This window comes from Mastigoproctus giganteus, chromosome 5 (assembly GCF_048544385.1).
Source record: "Mastigoproctus giganteus isolate SK-2022 chromosome 5, ASM4854438v1, whole genome shotgun sequence".
In the NCBI taxonomy this organism is placed as follows: Eukaryota; Metazoa; Arthropoda; class Arachnida; order Uropygi; family Thelyphonidae; genus Mastigoproctus; species Mastigoproctus giganteus.
This window is the reverse complement of record NC_143579.1, coordinates 106,267,930-106,291,259: the sequence shown is the minus strand read 5'-3', so window position 1 is coordinate 106,291,259 and position 23,330 is coordinate 106,267,930. Positions and strand designations below refer to the sequence as shown.

Sequence of the window (23,330 nt, the reverse complement as noted above, 5' to 3'; positions counted from 1 at the left end):
GAAAGCTTCCTCAAGGGCAGCAGTAAACAGCTTCGGAGATATTGTGTCTCCTTGTCGAACTCCTTTCTCAATTTTAAATTTGCTACTGTCTTTGTCTAGTCTAATAAAGGAGGTAGCACTCTCGTATATTTTCTTCAAAATCATAATATATGGGGTATCAATGCCTTGTCTTTCCAGTGCCCGAAACATTGCCTTATGCTGTATGGAGTCAAATGCCTTTTCATAATCCACAAATGCCAGGCATAATGGTGTTTTATATTCATTTGCTTTCTCCATTAGCTGTGATATTACGTGAAGGTGATCCATAGTTGAGAATCCTGTCCTAAAGCCAGCTTGCTCTTTCGGTTGATTCTCATCAAGTATTCTTTCTAATCTGTTAGTAATGACCCTTGTGAACAACTTGTAGATGTGGGATAACAAGCTAATTGGTCTATAATTTCCAATTTCTGATTTATCTCCTTTCTTATGCAGCAAAACTATGATTGCATTATTCCACTGCTTAGGCGTCACATCTTTTCTAATGCACTTTGTGAAGAGCCTTGCCAGTTTTTGTGTTATGTCTCTTCCTCCCAATTTTAACAACTCTACAGTAACTTCATCTTCCCCCGGGGCTTTCTGATTCTTCATTTTCTTCAATGCATGTTCTACCTCATCAGGAAGAATATTGGGTATGTCGTATGTGTTGCTACTTTGCAATCCATCTTCCCCACTGCTGGCATCATTCCCCTGCTCCTTGTATAATTCTCTATAGTAGTCTTCTGCTATTTGAATTATGCCTTCTCTGCTGTTTATAAGTACACCATCGCTATTCTTCAGTTTCAGTATCATTTGTCTTTCTGTATTACTGCTCATGGCTGCTGATTTAAATCCTTTGTTTTCCCTTAATGCTTGTTCTACTTTTCTTGTGTTAAATCTTCTTATGTCCTCTCTGAGTCTCTTTCTAATGGCTTTGCATAACTCAGTATACTCAATTTTCTCCCTGTCAGTGTTTTTCTTGCTTTTCATTTGTCGTCTTCGGTTCATCATGACAAGTGTTTCTTGACTAATTTTTTCTTCTTTGGATTTCTTTTTCCCTATAGGTTTCTTGGGCTTTATCACTTTCAAAAAGTTGTAATATTCCTCGTCGATATCTTGGTCCTCAGCAGTCTGCAGAAGCTCATACTTGTTCTTAAGTTCCAGTACATACTGCTTTTTCTCCTCTTCTGTTATCTCAAAGACCTTTGTATTATTTACTCGAGTCAGTTTTTTCCTTTCCTTTCCTACATCTATATCAAGTGTACATCTTACCATTCTGTGATCACTTCCAACATTTACCTTATTCAGGACGGTAACATCATTCACAATATATCTTCTGTTAGTGAGGATGAAGTCGATTTCATTAGTAGTTAATCCATTTGGACTCTTCCATGTCCACTTTCTGTTCACCCTTTTCTTGAAAAAAGTGTTCATTACTGACAGTCCTTGAGATTCTGCAAATTCCACAAGTCTTTCACCTCTTTCACCAATTCCAAAATTTCCTATAGTTCCCCTTTCTGCGCTGTTTTGTCTTTTTCCAACCTTAGCATTGAAGTCCCCCATAATAATAGTGTAGTGGGTTTTCTGCTCATCTAGAAGACTCTCAATTTCGGTGTACATTTCTTCAACCTCTTCATCATCATGGCTCGATGTTGGTGCATAAATCATTATAATCTTTAGCTTGTATCTCTTAGAAATCTTGAGTATTAGTCTTGACACTCTTGGTGATGTACTTTTGAATTCCAAAATGTTGTTTTTAAAATCTTTATGGACCAGAAACCCAACTCCACCTTCACTCCTTTCACTGTTTCCATTGGTGTACAGCAGATTTCCACTTGATAAACTTATAAGTGATTCGTTTCTTCTTCTTGTTTCAGCCAAACCGATGATATTCCAATTCACATTTTCTAATTCCTTTTCCAGCTCTTATATCCTGTCTTCACCGATGAGTGTTCTTACGTTATAACAGGCCAAGTTCAGTTTCCGTGCATGGCAGCCTGGTCGTACCCAGAGATTCTTAGCACCCTCTGCTTCCACTCTAATCCTCTCGCTGCCGTAAGAGGGAGAGTGAAAGCTGCTGGGGACTGAGGGCCATTTGTTTCGTCGTGCTTTCATATTGCTGGAGGGTTTGGTCTTTTCCTCTTCACACTGACCAGGCGTCTTGAAGAGAACCACTCTACACGTTCGTTGCCACCTAAGTGACGTAACAGGGCTTACCATCGAGAAGGTGTGCATGAGTGGATTTTAGGGAGGCAGGCCAACCGGACTTCTCCTAAATCTTCTGTAATAGAGAGATATTGGATCCATCAGTGTTTTAGGCTGAGTGTCTGATAACACACAGGATACCTGTTCCCCTCTAAGCCCCTAGCACAACGCCACAAATAAGTAGCGATAAAAGGTGTGGTTCAGATACAACTGACCGATTTTATTTTGGATTAATTATTTTTATTACCATCTGAGACAAATTCAAAAATATCACGTTGAGTTTCCTTCCACTGTGCGTTATCCTTCTTAAAGATACTCCCAATTCAACTACAAACAATATCATTTGAAAAGTTCTTCCCGTTTTCTAAGCTGTCATTACTTTTACTGCGTGACGTATGCACCACCTTCTATTTAGTATAACAGAGAAAGAAATCTCGACTAGATAGTGCTGTGGGCTGTAATTTTCTGATCGTTTACTGTTAGAACGAACGTCAAAATTACACAGAAATTACCGGACTTACATCCAACCCACAAGCGTGCACTAATCACTGGAGCATTAGTTTTAGGTGCGCATCGGTTCATCTGGATATTAAACGAGGGGGAACAAAGCGCCTGCCATCTGCACCACACATTAGCGTGGGGAGTATAATTCGAACAATGAGATGAACGTAGATGCTTTGAAGTTGCGGGCAATCCGATAAGGCCTGTTTTGTAGTAGTGGCCGTGGAAAATCTCTGCGCAGTTAAATAGTTAATGCATCGTAATGGAGAAGGAGTTCAGGGGATTAGTACTTAGTGCGTTACACCGCGGCAACTCATAATTGGTAAAGGAGGAAATGGTGGCGAAAGCCTACTCCACGATAATCAGTTCGTTTACCATCCCTGAATTATTCACAAATTTCAGCGATAAGGTTGGTATCTATTGTCCTAGCTATACAAGTTTCTTTAGAATTTGAGTAGCATGTAGTTCAGAGAGTTCCTTCAAGCGAAACTCTACGAAAACAGATGGCCATAATAACGAAATGCTTGATTTAGTATGCTGGAATTCAAATATAATTTGAAAATCATCAAAAAGAAACAAAAAATTCTTCATATAGAAATGGACAGGACATTCACGAATTGTACACACACTGGCTAAAAAAAAAAAAAAAAAATACGAACTTTTGTATTAAGACAGTCGCAAACAGGAGAAATGCAAATAAATGCGAATAAATGCAAATAGATGCAAAGAAAACTGTGACAAAAGGTGATGACCTTTTGCCTCGTTGAGTATAAAGACTGCACAGGCTGTTATACTGCACTAATCTGAAGCCAGAATGGGGGGAAAGCGTGATCTATCAGACTTTGAAAAAGGTTTTATCGTGGGTGCACGTTTAGCAGGAGCCACAAATAACATCTTTGCTATTGTAGTAGTGTTTTATGAGCACCAGCAACTTAGGCAACATTGCACCGTATGTTATATGTCTGTAAACTGCGTGTGTTATGTGGTCGATTTTCTATTTGCTGAAAGAAAAACCCGATTTTACAGGAGTAAAAACCGTGCTACCCTCGTCTGGGACCGACTAACACAGCCATGTTCTGAAAAAAGCCTATAAAAATTCCTCGCGTCACCGACAGGACTCAAACTGAAGTCTTTTTCACCCGGTGTGGGAAGGACGGCGATTCTACCAACTATGTTACCAACGAGAGTGCAAAAGCCACGATTCAAAAAACGAAAGACAACTGATTTTTCAAAAGCAACCATGTCAAAGGTTTTTAATAAGTGAATATCAAGTGGTTCTTCCACCTCTCAAAGGCAAAAAACAATAACTCAAGAGTGGAGCCATTGTACTCTGAGGAGGACTGTACGGGAAAAAAAAGGGCGTCCAGTGTGAATAAGATCTGAATCTGAATCCAGAAGCAAATAACATCTGAACTGAATTCAAGTAAGTCCAGAACTGCCTTATTTCAAACCGTACCATGCGCAGGGAAGTGAAGAAATTGGATACTGGCAGTCGCTTACCTATTCGGAAGCCACTTGTTTCAGAGAAAAACAGAAAAATCCGCTTACAGTGATGCAGAGAACGTCGTGATTGGACAGAAGAACAATGGAAGAAAGTCATGTGGTTAGAATGGAAGAAAGTGATCCCAACTCATCCTGAGTTAATGTCTAACTCGGCCTTTCCTAGTTAAGGTCAAATTTCAATTGCAATTGAAAATGCTTCCAATTGTGAAACGACTTGGTGATTAATTTCATTAAGATTATTACTATATTTAATACCACTCTTATACCATCGGCAAGAGGAGTCTATCCGTAATTAAGAATTAAATCTCTTTGTATTTGCCTAATTTAATATCCGGTTCTATTCTAACAATAATCCAAACTTAGAATTGTTTATTTGCAAATCGTAATTATAATTGTAAAATCAGAATATAGGTAATCGTAATGGTAATATTCATAATTTAATTGTAAAATTGTATTCAAATTTGTAACCGTTTCTATTTTTGTTCTCCCAACAGCACGGTGTGAGGATGGGTATCGGTAAGGTGCAGAATCCGACCTCTACTGCTGACTATAGGCCTATTTCAATCTCCTCCCCTTTTCTCAAATGCCCGGAGAAGTGTTTGTTTTTTAAAATGGTTGCCAATCAGATCCTTTCCAGAGACCTCAGAATACACATTACGCGCTCTCACAAATATCGCCGATAACATGCACACAGGCTCTGAATTTGAAAACCCTTCAAGCCTGGGAGCAAGGCTATGTTATTCATGCTGTTTTTCTGGATCTGAAAGCGGCCTTCGACTCAGTGCAAGTTAAGCCACTTGTGTGCCTCCTGGAGAACTACTACGGTTTCAGGGGTAATGTCTCGAAGCTCCTCAGAAATTTGCTGACCAAGAGGTGCCTTACCTTCCAGCAAGGGAATAACTGCATCACAAAACAGGTGAAAGTCGGTATACTCCAAGGTGGATCCGTTTTCGGCACGGCTTTGTTCGGCAATATTTATTCCATTAATGAATGAAATATCTGCGTTTATGGCCTACGCCGACGACATTGTATGTTACTTCTCAAGCCAGGCTAACACGTCACCGGACCAGGCAGAGGAATTATCGAATTCTATCATCCTGAACAAATATCTGTCCTCTTTCTGTGAATACGCTACTTATTTTGGGCTTAAAATAAACCCTGAAAAGTCCAAATATATCATCTTCTATATCATCCTAGAGCACAAGCAGACCTCAATCCAGCAGCCTCTCTGCAGCCCTCCATTGCTGGACGTGTTTTCGTCGCCACTCATGCAGTAAAATTCCTAGGAGTGGTAATGGACGAAAATCTAACGTATAAGGAACAAATCCAGCAACTGCGTTCAAGAGCATTACGGGCTTTCTGGGGTATGAAACGTGATCTCTGTAGAGCGCACAACAAGGAAACAGTCAGAAAATTTCTCCTCTACTACTTTAGTTCTATCATCAGTTATGGTATAGAAGTTTGGTCGGCTGCTCCTATGTCCAGTCTGAAGATACTCTGAGGTCTGGAATTCTGGGTCCTAAAGTGGGCCAACAATTGGGCTCACCTACCCTATACAACATTAAAATCACAACTCTGCATAAATCTGAGATACACCCCGGCCCAGCACCTGACATATGCGAGGAAGCTCACAATAGCGCTTAATCTGTGCTCCGCTGCTCTCGACTTCGTTAATACTGTATCTGGGAAATCCCTGATAGAGCCCTCAGAAACCGTCCAGTGCTCTGTTCTAACCTGCAGACGCTCTCGACCTTCAAGCAACACTTCCCGAACAGCAACATCGGCGCGCTGAACTCCGAAAAGGTTGATTTGGATGTGTGGTTCAGAGATTCTGCCTACAGAGAAGAAAAGCGCAAATCCATAGTGAAGTGCAGTCAGCATTCCTGCAATTGTCAGCGAAATTAGTCAACTCCCTGTGAAAGTTTCCGGACTGTCTCAATGTGTTGCAGCTTGGATATAATAATTATATAACTATGTACTACAATGCAATATAAAATCTATTATAATAACTATAAAATCCATTGATTGCAATATTAGCTGTGTATATTGCACTGTCTATGTATTCTATGTATTTGCTGTGTACCCACGTAGTTTTTTATCTACTGAATGTAATGCGTCCAGTTAATTGTAAGATTCCTCTGGTTACCTGGAATCGTGTCCTACATTTCTATGAATAAAGAATTTTATTATTATTATTATACCTGGAACGTTACGTTAGTGTATAGTAGTTTAGGCGAATAGCTTAATAAACTATATTATTAATTTCACGTGGTATAAGAGGGGTATTAAATATAGTAATAATCTTAGTGGGAAAACAACCACGTAACGTCCCTCCCTATATTAGATTAATTTTATGTAATCCGCTACTCTTCTATCACCTCGCACACTCCGACAAGAAAGACGTATTAACATGACAGCACTAAGACAGTGAATAGTTGTTGACAAAATCTCTTTCGGAACATAGCTAATTGATGATAAAGCTTGTTTCAAGAACGTTGTCGTCTTCATTACTTGATTAGATACGCAGCTTCTGCTAACAGTCAAGCTTTACTGAATTTCTGTGTTATCTTTTATAACCTGGTACATATTTGAAACTACCGTGTTCGGAATCATTGTTTCCAGGTTATATTATTTTCATAAGTGAAAGTTAAAATTACCATTGTAAAGGAGTAATCGATAGTACAAAAATACACCATATTTTCTGCGTTTCTCTTCTTGAGTGATATTCTTTCAATTGATAAGATTTCAGCCTTAAATATAAAAAAAGGAAATAACGTGACAAAAAAATTTTTTACACAGATGCTTGTGCTGCTGTGGTTCAAGTTCCAGAACTTTACTCTTTTGTCATCTGATCATGACATCATCGATGGGGGAGGGGTGAGTAATATGGGAGTATTCCGAATGTTACCACGCGAGATTCATGGAACAAATTCAAATGAAAATAAATTTGGTTGTGGACTGATCTGCTGATAAAATATAAGTTCAGAAAGAATATGAAATGGACTTACGTTGCGTAAGTCAGTTTGTACAAAATACTGGTGTTGGTAAACATGAAACTCTAAATCCGAGAGGGCTAACATAAACAATGTTTTCAGTTAAAATATTAAATTCAAACATTTCACTTTTAGCTGCATGCCGGAAGAACATGGTACTATTATTGCAAACTGTTCTTCCGAATGATAAAAGAACTTTTTTTTTAGAAAAGCGCAAATCCTCGGTATATTATTTATATACAAATAAAATTATATTCCGCAATCGTTGAGTAAGTATGGTACTTTTGATGGAAATCTAACAGTATCCGTACTCCACTAGGAATAATCAATTTTTGTTGTTATCTTAGTAGCTGGAATTAATGCAAACAGTAGAAGGACTGTAAATGAAAATTCTTTAAAGCTTCTTCAGTAGGGGTGTAGTTAGTCGATCTGAGGCAGAGGGAGTAGGGGATCTCACTCCTCCCCGTGAGTTCTTCATTTGCATGACTGCAAATCGGTCCATGAATACACACTTTTGCAGAAATAGAACATTACATAGCCGTATAAACGAGAGTACCATAAGAACTGGCCCAGAACGGGTATCTGAGTGATCAATGAAAAAAAAAAAAAAAAAAAACTATTCTCGTGGACAAGAAAAATAATTACAAAAAATTGGAGCTCCGGAGTTAAATGTTCTAAAGTTTGGTTTATCTTAAACTACGAAGAATTATTTGTCTAATTTCGGTACTGAATCATAGTACAACTTATACCCACACGTTTGTGTATTAACGATAAAAAAAATATGACTTACATGACAGATTCCCAGAGTTCCTCACTGGAGACGGTGATAGCTTGCCTCACTGCCGCAAGCAGGGATAAAGGCTGTAAAGAACAGTTTTTATGTCAGTACTCTCAATGCTAAACTGAGCTACATTAGCATTTTCTCTACGTCAATCAGTTTGCTGACCAATCACTTTTCTATATTAATTATCACATTTGTTTACATTTCTATATGAATCATTTTGTTTTAGTTTAAGACTATACTCATTTGTAAATATTGAGCCATTCTAAAATATTTTCGACCACCACTCCAATTCCAATCTTATTTATATGGATTATTTGTCTTAAAAATATACCAATATTCAAGTCTAAAGCATTCAAATTCTCTCTCTCTCTCTCTCTCTCTCTCTCTCTCTCTCTCTCTCTCTCTCTCTATCTATCTCTCACACACACACAAAATAATTAATAACTAAGGGCAGATTGTGTAGTTCGATTTTTTTTCCCTCTAACTGCGCTGTTTATTTTAGTCTTGGTTGCTATGTCAACCAAATATCTGTTTACCAAATGTACTACAAAGTCTCTCAAGTTACATCTTGGAAATGTATTCATAACCTGCCCTCAATACAAATTTTATTGAAATTGTAAGAGAGAATAGCACGCAATTCGAAAAATCGCGATAAAAAATATTTCTGAGAAAACAAAAGTATACTGTCTTCGAGAGCGAAACCTAAAAGTAGTATTACCAATGTTATAATTTAAAGAATATATGTGGTATACAAATGCAATTTTAAACATTTATAGAATGCTCTATGATAAACGATATGAAAATGGTATGATTGGCTTCCTATCAGATATGACTCTGCAACAGCAAATTGCGCAGAAAAAGGAGATGTATAAGGAGTCATCACTTTTTTGGGCTAAAGAAAATAAATTTACCGGATGAAGGACAGCCTGGTCGCGCACAAACAGAAATAAATACCCTTAATGTTATGGAGGCTAAACACATCATTAAACTGTAAAATACTGTAGCCAAGAGTCATAAAAATAAAACCAACTCATTGATGGAATCTTCATCTTGCATACACAACCACGCACTTCGCAATTAATATCAGATTGACTGGAACAATTTGCAGCGTCCCTGACCCCCCCCCCATTGCTTAGATTTAGCACAATCAGATTCCACCTGATTATTTTCCTCAAGTGACATAATTCAGGAAGGTATTTCTTTGAGGACTTCTAAATTAGCATAAAATATTTCAAATAAATAAAAATATTTTATATTTCATGAAAAATGTTAATTTCAGTTTTTTGAATTTTAAGTGTTTCTACTTGCACGGAAATTGAGAAAAAATAATTATACACGTATACACAGATGTTACTAAGAATTCGTGCATCTATATTTTGACAACCTTCGTTTTTAAAAGTGTCCTATGTAGATAGATAAACATATTCAGGAGAACATTGGTATTGTTCCTATAATATACTTTAATAGTTCTTTAAAGTTTAATTTAATATAATAGTACTTTAAAATCAATAGCACTATTAGCTAATTATTTTGGATAGAAAAACAAACAACAATTTGCTCCCGTTTCAATCAGCTTTCGATTGAAACGGGAACAAATTGTTGTTCGGAGCAAAGCTTATTGTAATTACACTGAAAGGACAGAATTTATGGGACACCTGGTTCCTCGGCAACGCGACACTGTCACCCCTCTCGCTAGTGGACGAACCCACCGCTTGGCAGGTATATAGATACATTGCATTCACGTAGACGGTAATTCGCTGTCAGTATGGATAAACGTCGTGAGTTAACCGACTTTGAAAGAGGGATGATAGTGATAGTGGGTGCCCGACGCATAGGTCACTCTATCGCGGAGGTGGTACAGAAATTGCGCTATCCCGTTTCACAGTATCAAGAGTATATTGGGAATACGCCACTTCCGGAATAACATCTCATCGTGAACAGCGCTGTGGGTGGAGAAAGGTGATGGATGAAGGTGGCCGTCGACGTCTATCTCGCATTGTTTCAGCCAACTGGAGAGCGACAGTGGCACAAATCACCGCCGACTTCAACGAGGAAGGTGCCAGAAACGTCTCCACCAAGACAAGCAGGCGATCATTAGCCGCAATAGGTTATGAAAGCCGCAGACCCACCAGAGTCCCACTGCTAACACCACGAAACAGGACTATAGGCCTCAACTGGAAGAAAGAACATCGGCACTTGGCCCTGGATGAGTCCCGTTTCCAGTTATTTCGAGAGGACGGGAGGGTGCGTATCTGGCGGAAAGTGCACGAAACTATGTACCACGGAACTATGCACAAGGAACTATTCAGGCAGGTGGATGGTCGGTAATGGCCTGGGCCGTGTTCAACTGGCACACATTGGGACCTCTGGGACGTCTAGACGCATCTCTGAACGGTCCAGGTTACGTGTCCATCCAAACAAAGCCGTGGTGACTAGAACATGGGTCGAAGAACATTCCACAGAATTCACCACCATGGAATGGCCTCCCTCTTCAGACATGAACCCTATGGAGCAAGCATCTTTGGAATCCTATGGAAATTTCCGTTTGAGCTTTGGATCCTCCACCCAGGAATGCAACTGAATTATGGACAGCGGTGCAGCAAGAATGGATGGAAATACCTGTGAAACGCTTCTGTGAACTAGTTGACTCAATGCCTCGCCGTGTGTCTACCTTTATGCGGACGAAAGGTGGGCCTACTCGTTTCCAGGTAGGTATCCCATGATTTCTGTCCACTCAGTGTACTTTGAGAAAAGTACACTGAGTGGACAGATTGCACTGGATAAATAGAAAAATTTTATGTATTTTACTTGTGCCCTTTCAAGCCTATCAGCTAAGTGCTTATAAGCAGTGGCCGAATGACATCTCTATAGTCTAGTACTAGTGGCAATAAAAGATTACATACGAACAGAATGTTTGATAAGCACTTTGGAAGAATGTGAATTAATTGTATTAATTATGATTTGAATTATGCAAGGTAAAATAATGCATGCCTAAATCAGAGATGGGGTCTGCCTTGATAAAAAGAGAGAGAGAGAGAGAGAGAGAGAGAGAAGCAGATTGACATGGGCTTAACAAATACCCGTTTTGGATGGAATTAATAAAATTTGCTCTTTGCAACATTAATCCTTGTAATCTGAAGGTCATCAAAAAATAAATGTCACTCAACCCATGAGTCGGAAAAAAGAATGCTGGTGTCATTTGTATAGCCGATAAACAGCATGTAGTAGATAACCAGAAAAGAATCTAATGAAGAATCTACTTTCATTTTCTTTCGATTATGCTGAGAAAATGAGACTCAAGTAGAAGGATTTGATTTCGAAAATGATGTGGATCTGTATATCTTCATCATTAAATCGTATTGGTTTGTAGATATAAAGATAAGAACTTATATTTTTGTATAAAAACGAAGCCTGGATGATAAGTATAAAGTTGTATCACAAAAAAATAAAAAGAAAATTTCGTATCCCAATCTGCCATATGCTATAAAATACACGTGCCTTATCTGCCTACACCTTCTCCATTAGAAACTTTCACCACAATTTCATCATCAGATTCTGAATACAACGTAATGTCACCACTCACCAGTGATTGTTCCTGAAAATGTGTGTGAATCCAACCGTTCAAACAACACAGAAGAATGATTCAGTGAGAGATTTGGTTCTTCCAAAAACTTCTATAGAGATGAAGACTCCAAGCTAAAAAACTGCTCTCCAGAGATATCACTATCTTGGTACAGACACCGTGAAAAGGGGATCATTCCATATTTTTCTCGGGAACATTTACTTGCCCATTGCAGCAATATTTCTGGATTAATGACTGCCTTAGGAGCGCCAGGATATATACGAACCAAGTGAGTGGAAACTACTCATCGATTGCTTCAAAACTATTCTGAAAGGCGTCTTGAAAGTAAATTTTTTTGTTCCAACTGCACATTCGGTTCACTCAAAGTAGATGTGTGAAATCTCAAGCTTCTTAATAAAATTAAATATATAGACCAATCAATCAAGTTACGCTAAAATGCAACGTTTCATATGCTAAAGGGAGGGCGTGGCACGATGTCGGCATTAGACAAGAAAGCAGTGGCGGTCATGAAGAGACAGCTTCTTAAAAGAAGTTCAAAAAAAAGTTTCGAACGCAAAAGTTGGATGAACCTAACCACAGTCTTATCTACTCCACATCATTCCTCAGCTAGGAACGCCAAAAATTCGAACAAACCACTCCACCTGCCAAACTCTTATCGGCCAATAGCCCTACTGCCGGTTGCAAGCAAACTGCTTGAAAGACTACTTTGCACAAGGATACATCAGCATTACCAGGCAGCGAAACTCACAGAGACATCGCAATACGGATTCAAGAAGGGTTCGTCTACTGTGGAAGCCTTGCGTAGCCTATCGGAATTAGCAGCAAACTGCAATAATAAATATCTTCTAGCCATCTCCGTTGACTTCGCTGGGGCGTTCGACACCATTTGGTGGCCGAGCGTACTGGCAAGACTAAGGCTGGCACAAGTTCCGATCAACTTATACTCCATAATTAGGTCATATCTCTCCGAGAGACGCATCATCGTGGAAGCACCTTATGGTAGAGTGAATCGTGATGTCCACAGGGGCTGTCCCCAGGGTTCTGTTCTGGGACCGCTCCTGTGGAATATGGTTTTGGATGGGTTCTTGGCTTTGCACCTCGGTGATGTGCGCTCCCAGGCCTTTGCTGATGATTTGGTCCTCACCATTGCTGCAGATAGCCGGGCCCAGCTAGAGGAAAAGGCCAATCAGGCAATGCTGATATTGCAAAACTGGACCAGAACCCACTGCCTGACGATATCAACAACAAAGACGTCCTCCGTCCTGCTAAAAGGCAAGCTTGATATACGTAGACCGCCACAAATAAAGGTGGGACCTACCACAATAAAATTAGTGACCCAGTTAAAATATTTAGGAGTTATACTGGATGGTAATCTTACCTTTAAACACCATCTAACTTATATCAGAGCCAAAATCAAAAGATACTCTGGATTGGTGGCTAGGATCGTCAGGCGGGACTGGGGGTTAAACCAACGCACCCTGTCATTGTTTTATAAAACAACCTTCCTACCGATCATCACTTACGCCTCAGCAATATGGTTTTCCAAAACAGGAACTGTAGTAAACCGACGCATCCTTGATGCAACGCAAAGAACAATCCTACTGACAGTTACACGTGCTTGTAGGACAACCAGTACCCACGCGCTGCAGGTCTTGGCCGGAGCTCTTCCCCTTGACTTAGAGATCATGCGTAGGGGAATGAACTACCACATAGAGAAAGGAATACCTTGTACATACCATGGCTATACTGTGGACGTTAATGCACCACAAAAAAATGAAAAGACAAGGCTGCAAAAACACCTGATGCAAGTTTGGCAGGAGCGTTGGGCCAACTCAAATAAGGGAAATATCACCAGGAAATTCATTCCGAACATCGACAGGATGTACCCCAGTCCCCCAACTTGGTTTCAACCTGGCTTATATAGCACCTATTTATTGACTGGTCACGGGGTCTTTAAAGCCAAGCTGGCAGCGCTGGGGATTGAGGTGGATCCGAGATGTGCCTGTGGGGAGCTTGAGTGCTGGGAGCACATTATGTATGATTGCACCCATTATGAGGACCTCAGGTGCAGACTGATCACTGCAATACACTACCTCCCCAAGAACTTGGAATCACATCTATTGGACTCACTTGAGGAATACAGGGAGCTAAAGGAATATGCCCAAAAACTATTTGGTAGGCGTAAAACACTGATAGCCATCTACAGAAGAAGATAAAAAAAAAAAAAAAAAAAAAAAAAAGGAGACACAGAACACGCGTGGAGATGACTCAAGGAGAACCTCGCCCAGGAACCTGCTTACTACTAATCATCTAAAACCAGCGATCGCAAGAATAACCCCATGGAGCTGCGGATCTTTCCATGATGAAGAGAACCACAGCCATAGCTAACAGACCAACAATGGACCTGACCAGTGTTCCTAGCTGAGGAAAAATATGGCTATCAATGACAGAGAAGACCAACGAAGATAGAGAAACTCCAAGTTGCTGCCTCAACGGAGCCATATTGGCTCTATGCTCTGCACTCTCTTGTGCAGTGCAATTCTTTTACTCCCACTCCGGCAGGGGAGGGAGGTGACGGCTTGCTGTCGCCTCTCTTCCCTGCCACACCATTTCTTCCCTCTGGTGGGGCATGGGCATGCCTCACTGAAAAATTGGGGGTCACCTACCCTATCGACCCTCTTCTTCCTATTTCACCCCCCAGCCTTCACTCTCCCCTCCCAGCACTTTTTCTTGCACAGCGTATAGCCCTACACGTCCAAATTTAAAATACACCAAAAATTTTCGCCCAACCTTTTAGGCACTTTAGAAACAGGCTTTCAGCGTCAAACCCCATATTAGTGCTTTAATGTAAGTGATTTAAAATCAACCGCGGTCGTTCCAATTTTATTTTAGGTCCTAGCCACTAAAATCCCAGGAAAGTAAGTGGCAGGACCTGCCAGAGTACAATTGACTCAATGGTAACACCCGGCTAGCCTCCACGTGGCGAGGTATGGGCAACGTCTGGTCCCATTAGGGGCCTGGCGGCCAATAAGCCGGATAAACAATGGGCACAACATATAACACTACTCATGACCCACACACTTCTAAATCTCTGGCTTTGACAGGGTACTGTCACCGATACATAGAACATTCGCGGAGATGGGAGAAATCCCAGGAGCCGCTAGACCCTCAATACCTCATACCTCATACCTCATACTCCACATCATCAAATTAGGGTTAATGAAACAATTTCTAAAGGATTCAGAAAAGGATGGAAACTGCATTAAGTATTCTTGCAATAAATTTCCAAGTTTACTTCAAGTTTATTGAAGCCAAACTTAAGAACGCATTTCCGTTGGACCACAAATAGAAAAGCTAGTCTCAGACAAGCAGTCTGAAGGAACGACATCCACAATTGGACAAAAAAGCGTGGATTAACTTAAACATATTGTTTCTAACTTATTTTATTTTCTAAGGACATAAAAAAGATGCCAATCATGAAAAAACGCTTAAAAAATTTGCAAAATTAGGTTGTAAGATAAATTTGAAAGTTCATCTTACAACCAGCGAACTTCTTACACTACTACATAAACTTTTTTTTTACAGAACACCTTGGTTCAGTCAAAGAAGAACGGGATAGATTATGTAGGTCTTGGAAAAAGGAAAGGCCTAGTGAATGCATAAAAAAAAGACATAGAACATTAATTTGACACGATACGTAGAATTTAATTTCTAAATCCTTTTGTATTAACATTCTTTTTCTTCAGTTTAATCGAGTTGTCCGTTTTATTATAAAACGGGCGCGAATTGTTATTTGGATAAATTGAATAAAATTTAGTAATTTGTGGAAAATTCTTAAGCGATGCAAAAAATTGTGTGTCGATAATGCATAGCAGAAGTTAGGTGAAACTTCTTTAGAATCTTCTGAAACGTTTATTATTTCAAAGTTACAGTCGTTGAATATCTTACAAGTTTATTGCAAAGTTTTTACAGATTTAACATGGTAGCATCGATACAATTGATTTATGAGTGCTAAAATATAATGCATAAATTCCAGATTTCAAAGTTTGTAAGTGTCGTTGAAATACTCCATCGATGGTTGTTCCAGATCTAGTCGTTGAAATTGTCAGATCGTTGTTCATGGTTAAACCGAACTTTTGGAAATTTTACGTAGAATTTTTTTATGAAATAGGTAGAGAATGACGAAAGAAATGTTTTGGTTTTAAAATTTTTAAAATCGGACTGCTAGAAGCTGAGATATAGTAATTTAAAACGTAAACGCGACACGCGTGCGATTTATACAGTGGGCCGTGCTGTAGGATAAATGAATAATTTCCTGTCGCATTTTCGTGGCGATTCGTGTCAATCCACGGACGCAAGTTACTCCCGTGTGAAAACTGCCTGGGGCGCGCATAATGAACTTTCACTTCAAAAATGGATATTGATTTTGAAATCGGCTTCGTAAATCCAAGGAAGAGAATATATGTTGTTGTTGTTGTTGTTATTTGGTTTTTAGGAGCATTAGCAACTAAGGCCATATTGCTCCGGTGCGGTGGTCATTCCCTGACCTTTCCGCATCTTCCGTATTTGGTGGTGACGGGCTCGAACCCCGGTCTAATCAAGAAGCGTGTGCTACGCACTGCTGCTCCTTCCCACCTGGCTACGGAGGCGCCTAGAATATATGAGAATAGTTCGAAGATGTGTTTCGAGTACTATAAATTTCATTTTGTAGGCCTGTGCAATTCAAGCTGACTAATATGTTTTCACTCAAATACTAGTTTCGCTATCGTCTATTGTCTTAAAATCTGGTCATAAAATAATTAGTAGCAAATATTCGCCATCGCTTATTACAATAGCGGAGCTACTGGAGTTCAATTCATAACCTAGAAACCATCACCATAACTCACTAAGAGAACGAAAGTGTGTTAATGGATAGGTTACAAAATACGTTTATCCAGCAGAACAGACCCCGTTTAACCAGAGGTCGTTAGAAACACAATGCACGCACAATAGACAGCCGTAAATTAAACTCGTGGAAATTAAATTTTCCTGTCCTGACCCAATTTAGCTGGCTAACCACATAGTTCCCATCTTCTTTCGTATGAAACCTTTAGCGTTCCCTCCAAGAAACATTCATCAGAAACTTAACGAACGATCAGTAAAGCGACATCTAAATCCATTAAACATTACAACCAGAAGGCCTGGGTTAGTCTGACCGACGACAACTGAAACGACCGACAAGAGAGAGAGAGAAGGAAATATAGTGAAAAGGTTCTACGTTAAAATTAGGCACTGTTACAGCAACAAACTCGTAGGCATGTAATCGAACTAGATTCGGGAAGCCCGCTAAGGTAAGGTAAGGTAAGGTAAGGTCAATCCATTTCGAATTGACAGGAAAGCAGCTCGCTCGTGTTCGAAGATGTGTTTCATGCAAAAAATAGTAGAAAAATACATGTCTACATATCCACAGGGTTATCCATTTGTAGAACAACCCACTGGTTAACGATGCCTGCCAAAGTAACTAAGGCAAATAGTGGTAATACCATCAGATACAGTAATAGGTAATATCATCGGATACGGTATGATATATATTTAGACAGGGCAGAAGGCAGTTTGTGACAATAGTGGTATCCTATAACTAGCGTAGCATTTGTTAATGCGTAATATGGGATTTTACCCTGAAGAACGGATTTTACCCTTACCCGGAAATTCGGTAGGGGAGCCCTACTTCGCTTTTTCGTCAAGCAGTGCAAACCGACAAGGGAACACAATCAGTTTATGGACATAATACGTATGGGCGGTTCATGGGTAACCGTATTATGACTTTTTTTTTTCCACACGCGAACTGAATTACCGGTCTCGGGAAGAGATATGGTTCCTATTAAGCTTTCTCCAAGTTTGCACAGGACTTACTTACTAAGCATAGACTCCTACAGCTTCACTCAACTAATTCCACCAACCAATGGTATCACGGATAGCTGACCCACCCAATCTTCAACACCCCGACCTCGGGAACTGCCTTCTTGCTGCTTCTGGACTTGCCACTATGAGCTAAACATCACAGAATTTGACTTCCCACCATTGGATTCTCACTCTGCTAACCCTGACACTCAGGATAGGAACCTGCTAACTCATTCCCTGGACTGGGTAGGATTTCATCGCCTCTTCTTCTACTTGAACGCCAGTGGCAATCACATACAGCGATCTTGCCCTGTGACTTTTACCCCATTATTCTTGGTCAGATCCCTCCCCTATTCGCCTGGTGAAGCAGTCCTCATTCCACTGACCTGTGGACAGTTGCCTTCGTCTACATTCCCCACTTACTTTAACCTACGTCCCGCCCTATCTTGCACTGCTCTCCCACTTTCTACTTCTCTTTTTTTTGGAACCCTTACTGGCAAGCTCAGGAGACACCAGGGTTCGTCCCGTCACAGCATCTAATCCCAACTACCTGGCTCAGCTCCAAGTGCCCGGTATAGTTACTAGGTATAGGTGGTGTATCAAGGCCCCTAGGCTTAGAGGCTACACGAACAACGCGTTCCTATACTATACATTTGTACTATACTACATAAACTACACATCATTCACACTGTGTGGCCTTTACAAGGTACAGTACTGTATACGACACAAGAGAACTGATCGTGGAGAGCGAGCGATGCCGCATGACCCTAAACACTATATCACCTCCTCTTTAATATTTCTTGTGTTTTTCAGCCTGCAAACCAACCCGAAAATGCGCACTATCTATAGAAAATAACAAATCCAACAACAGCATCAATCTCTAAAAAGTCCACAGCGAGCAATCTTGTAGCATTGTCATATTGTTTTTAGGTAATATGATGGGTGAACAAATTGATACATTGCGCGTAGATCTCGACAGGCTTATTTGCGGAATTTTGGTTCAAAAACTGAAGGAGCAGGAAACTGAATCCTCCACCTTACTGCTCCTTCTCTCTAACTCCGTTAGAGAGAAGGAGCAATTTCACCCAAGCTATTTTAGTGACAGTCGACGGGACTCCATCGTTCCAGTTCTCGATGGGAGTGGGTTCCACTCTGAAGTGCATGTAGTACTAGCAAGTTCATAATTTGTTAAAGAAATGCAATCTCTCTCTCTCTCTCTTTTATAGTTTTGTATTGATAAATTGTTGATGATATTTTCTTTATCAAAAGTTAAACTTTCTACGGATGTGTGGCTTTGGTCTGCGTACGACATACTCACAACAATTGTATGAATAAGGCAGAGCGTACTATTTGCTGTTATCATCAAACAGAGTGTTCCATTGATAAATGGACATCTAAATTCGATGTGCGAAGTTTTCTTGGAAAGGCTGCAAAGTTCCCCACCCGTAGTCTCCTGGCAATAGAATAAGAACTTTCAGGCGAAACTCAGAGTAATGAACGCTTACACTGGTAATTTTTCCATGACCAAATGTAGTTGTGCACGACGAGAACATCTATCATCAGAAATGGTAAATTTATGCTACTGTCAAGATTCTTTCTCTGCTATTATTGCAAAGTGCAACGTATTGAACTCATCCCACTTTTTCCTTACTTTGTACGTAATCAATCGCTGAAAAATGCGGAAAGCACAAAACAAGTTTCTGCTCGTGACAAGTGGGCTAAATTTTGAATGCCTATAATTCTGTAAGAAAAGACTCGCATTTCTGATGTTTTTTCCAGCATTCACTTTTCGGTGGTATACCTGAAAGAGGGAAGAGAAAACGTGTACTATAAATCGTTACTTCAGAAAAAAAGAAAGCAGTTGTGTTGCATGGATGAATTCTAAACGAGCACAAACTGAACGTTAAAATGGAATCTTACACAAAAGCTCCAAAGGAATATTTTTGTAAATAACATCATATGCAAGTATACAGCTCTACATGTAAAAGCAGATTCATGTTCAGAGATTAATCTAATTTCAACTGCGTTGTTCTCGTTGGAGCAGCCATATTGCGCCGCGTATACTGTCTGTAAATTGCGTGTGTTCTGTGCACAATTTTCTGTTTTCTGAACGAAAAACCTTTTGTTTGCTAGACGAAAAATCCGAGTTTCCGGGAGAAAAACCTTGCTACCCTCGCCTGTGACCGACTAATTCGGCCACGTTATGAAAAACAGCTGATAAAAGTTCCTCCCGTCCAGACAGAACGCTAACCCAGTCCTTTTCCACACAATGTGTAAAGACGGCGAGATGCAAACAGCGAGGACTGCAAATTCTAAACTCAGCATGTGTTTATGGTGAATATATCACCATAAACACGTGTTTTTTTATCTCCGAAAGGAAATGCTACTAAAAAGAAAATGAGAAACTACAGTTTGAGAGACTAATTCTTAATAAAGTTGAAGAAGATCATTGTATATAATCATTAGGTGATATATTCAACGATCACACAGGGTTCCCGTCACCTTCTAACGTAATATGAAGAAGGTGATTTGAAACACGTGGCATGCAGCCTCTGTTCCCTGCTAGAACAAAGTTTTGTAATTCTTTTACCGAAGAAGAAAATAGAGGATAAGTGAGCTATGAAGTAAAACAAAAGAATAACCGTAATTTTATTTTGTGATTTCCCATTAAGTGTAGAATTAATTTCCGGCACCGTACGACACATGGATTACAATTCGCAGTTTGTGTGCATGTTTTCATCACCCGGGCAATGAATATTTTTGGTTAGTCACTTCGAATCGCGCTAAGAACTCCAGTGCAAAGTGAAGTGATGTTTTAACAGAAGAAACTGAAGCTAGTGCGAAACATTTGTACGAAAACATTGAGTGGTGGTTTAACGGAAGAAACTGAAGCTAGTACGAAAACATTTGTACGGTAGTATAGCGCACCTGCAACTGGGACAGATCAAGGTGACAGCCGATATCATTGGTAGTACTTCTCCTGAAATCTGCAGAAGACTGCCTGAAGTATTACGTGTCAACTTTTGGAGACTGTGCCAAAGAGTAACTGAGATACGGCACAACCTTCAAGTGGTCAAAGTGAAAATTATTTAATCAAACCTAATTCTTATCCACAGTTCAAACCATACGCAAATAAGCTCTTTGTCCACAATGTATCGACTAAGTCTGTGTACGACCTCGATATTGCCTTCTAGTACAATAGAGTTCCACAATCTTATCTCTTTGCTCTCCCATTATTGCCATGATTTTGGTGTGGAATAATAAGTAGACTCACATACTGATTGATCAGTGATATGCAGGATCAAGGACGCACTCAAGGGTTGATAGCTACCGGGTTTCAGCCAATCCCTTCCCCCAAGATATTAGGTGAGATGAAAATACCGAGTAATTTTTTAGAACAAAATGTCGACTTTGATCCTCCACAGCCCTATCAAAGAAAATTCCTGGGAGCGCGTCTGTGTGGACAGTCGATACCTAGAGGCCAAAACCTTCAAACTACGAGGTCTTCGGGCATATCTTCAGTAATAGTAATCGTGGCATGTGATGCAAGAAAACATGCGTATGAGCTTAGGTAGCATCAGCCAAAAAAAAAAAAAAAAAAAAAAAAATTCACACAAACCTCCACTCTAAATGTTTTTCCAGTTCCTCCTTGAATTTATTTAACCTATCAACTTCCATAACAACAGTTGGAAGTTTATTCCAGCAAATAACCACTCGCTGATTAAAGGCAAATTTCCGCACAATCTATTCTACAGCTGTTTTTCCTCAATTTGAATTTATGCCCCCTTAGGTTCGTAATCTGAACAAGTGGAAAATCCCATCAGAATTGTAAACATGTCTGCTGCTGTCTGCACTGTGCAGAACTTAAGCCTCTCTTGGTAAGAGGATTCCTTCATTCCCCTCACCAATCTTGTTGCCCTTCTCTGTACACGCTCAAGTAAATCTACATCCTTCCTAAAATGAGGCCTCCAGACCTGTACGCAGTACTCAAGGCGTGGCCTGACCATTGCCTTATACAGAGGGACAATCAACTCCTTTTCCCCTGCTAGCAAAATTCCTATATATCTTTGACAAAACCCCATGACCTGCTCTTGCAGCCTGTCTGCATTGTTCAGAAAACTTCATATCTGACTGCACAATTACTCCCAGGTCTTTTTCATTTTCTACCACCCTAAGTGGTAGAAAGTACCACACAGTTGGTACGTTCCTCTGGGGTTACTTCTACCCATATGCAGTACTTTGCATTTGTCAAGGTTAAACTTCAGTTGCCACTTCTTAGCCCATCTGCCCAAATTTTCTAGATCCTGTTTCAGCAGCATACCGCAATTACTGTCACTAACAACCCTGCCAACCTTTGTATTATCTGCAAACTTCGACACTAAGCCTGACATACCTTCATCAATATCATTGATAAATATACAAAACAGCAGTGGACCCAACACCGAACCCTGTGGGACTCCACTAATAACATTAGTGCACGAAGAGCAGCACCCATTGATTACCACTCTGTCTTCTCCCACTCAACCATCCTTTTATCCGTTGTAGCAACTTACCCTTAATACCATTCTGCTCCAATTTGCACAGTAGTCTTCCATTCGCAACAGTGTCGAAAGCTTTCCTAAAATCCAAATATATGACATCAAAATTATTTTTTGAATCCAGTTCCTCTTAATTAGTTTTCCGACAAATTTCAAATGTGTAGAACCAAGTATTACGAAATGTGCACTCCGTGGAAAAGGCATTTAGAATCGCCTTGCATATACCCAGTTCCCTTGAAAACTTCGAAAGTAAGCGATATTAAGATTTGAACATGTTATCTTTGTTGCTATAGCTAGATATGTAAACTAAAATATTGGTAAAGCTGTGATGAAGGATAAGGAACATTAACATTTTTGCATAAATTTATAAACATGAGGGTTGCGTTAAGCTTTGCCATCCATTTATTTTGAATTAAAGATAATATCAATGACAGTTCAGTTTTGCTACTTGCTTTGCACTTTCTTGCAAATTATCAATTACAAATTGACATTTAAATATTTCCTGACTTCTCCATACTCACCGAGGGGGAAATCAGCAAGCACACAACTTTACTAAGGATAACGAGACTGAGCTTTTCACTCTCTGGTAGGTCACTGGGATCTTGATTATTTAGTTCTGCCTCATCATCTTTGTCTTCCAAATGAGCCGATGGAGACATCGAGAAATGTCTTTTCTCACTGCCATGTAGCATCATTACTGCCATGTTGTTTCTCATTCTCAGACCGGAGCATCTGAAAGGACAGCCAACTCCCATCCTGATGGCCAGTATATTTTCAAACTGGAAACCTCTAGAAAGGAAACAGTACATTTCATAGATGAACCAGAGAAATCAAATCATAAATAAAGTAGTCTACTTATTTGATGTCAACCAAGTTTGTGTGAATAACATACTTTTTATCGTAATGGTACCATATGGCTTTCTTCACTGGTTTAGCAACGTGAGATAAAATTTACCCAGAACAGCCACGTTGCGCTTCTGAGCCAACAGGAAGAGTTTACGAATTAAAAAATAAATATATATATGTAACGTTATTGTAAAATGAACTTTCTCCAATATTATGCAAGCTGATTCACGTGATATTGGCTATATCGTTAGCCACCCGTTTGAAATGATCTGGTGTCTATTCATATTGCTGACTGAAAGAACTTCTAACGGCACTTTCGCTGTGACTAAGTTAGCAGATCTCACACAGAACTGAAGGGTCTGAATTTTAATCCTCCTGAAACAAGGGATATTGCCTGTGAATGTACACATGGTACGCACGTTATACGACGATCGGTAAAACCACCATGCGCATTACTCCACTATATGTTTGGCTGTATCTGT

The 23,330-nt window shown here is 39.8% G+C and overlaps 1 protein-coding gene across 1 annotated transcript in view; it reads right to left on the bottom strand.

Annotated features, from left to right (window-relative positions):
- LOC150085617 (guanylate cyclase soluble subunit alpha-1-like) overlaps positions 1-22,706 on the bottom strand; it is a 63,815-nt gene extending 41,109 nt beyond the window's left edge. Inside the window, exons 1-2 of the mRNA XM_090374619.1 lie at positions 22,524-22,706; positions 8,008-8,078 (exon numbers count right to left, since the gene is read on the bottom strand). Coding sequence (XP_090230745.1) covers positions 8,008-8,078; positions 22,524-22,706 — 254 coding nt within the window. The remainder of the gene's footprint in view (positions 1-8,007; positions 8,079-22,523) is intronic.
- Between the last annotated feature and the right edge of the window lie 624 nt (positions 22,707-23,330).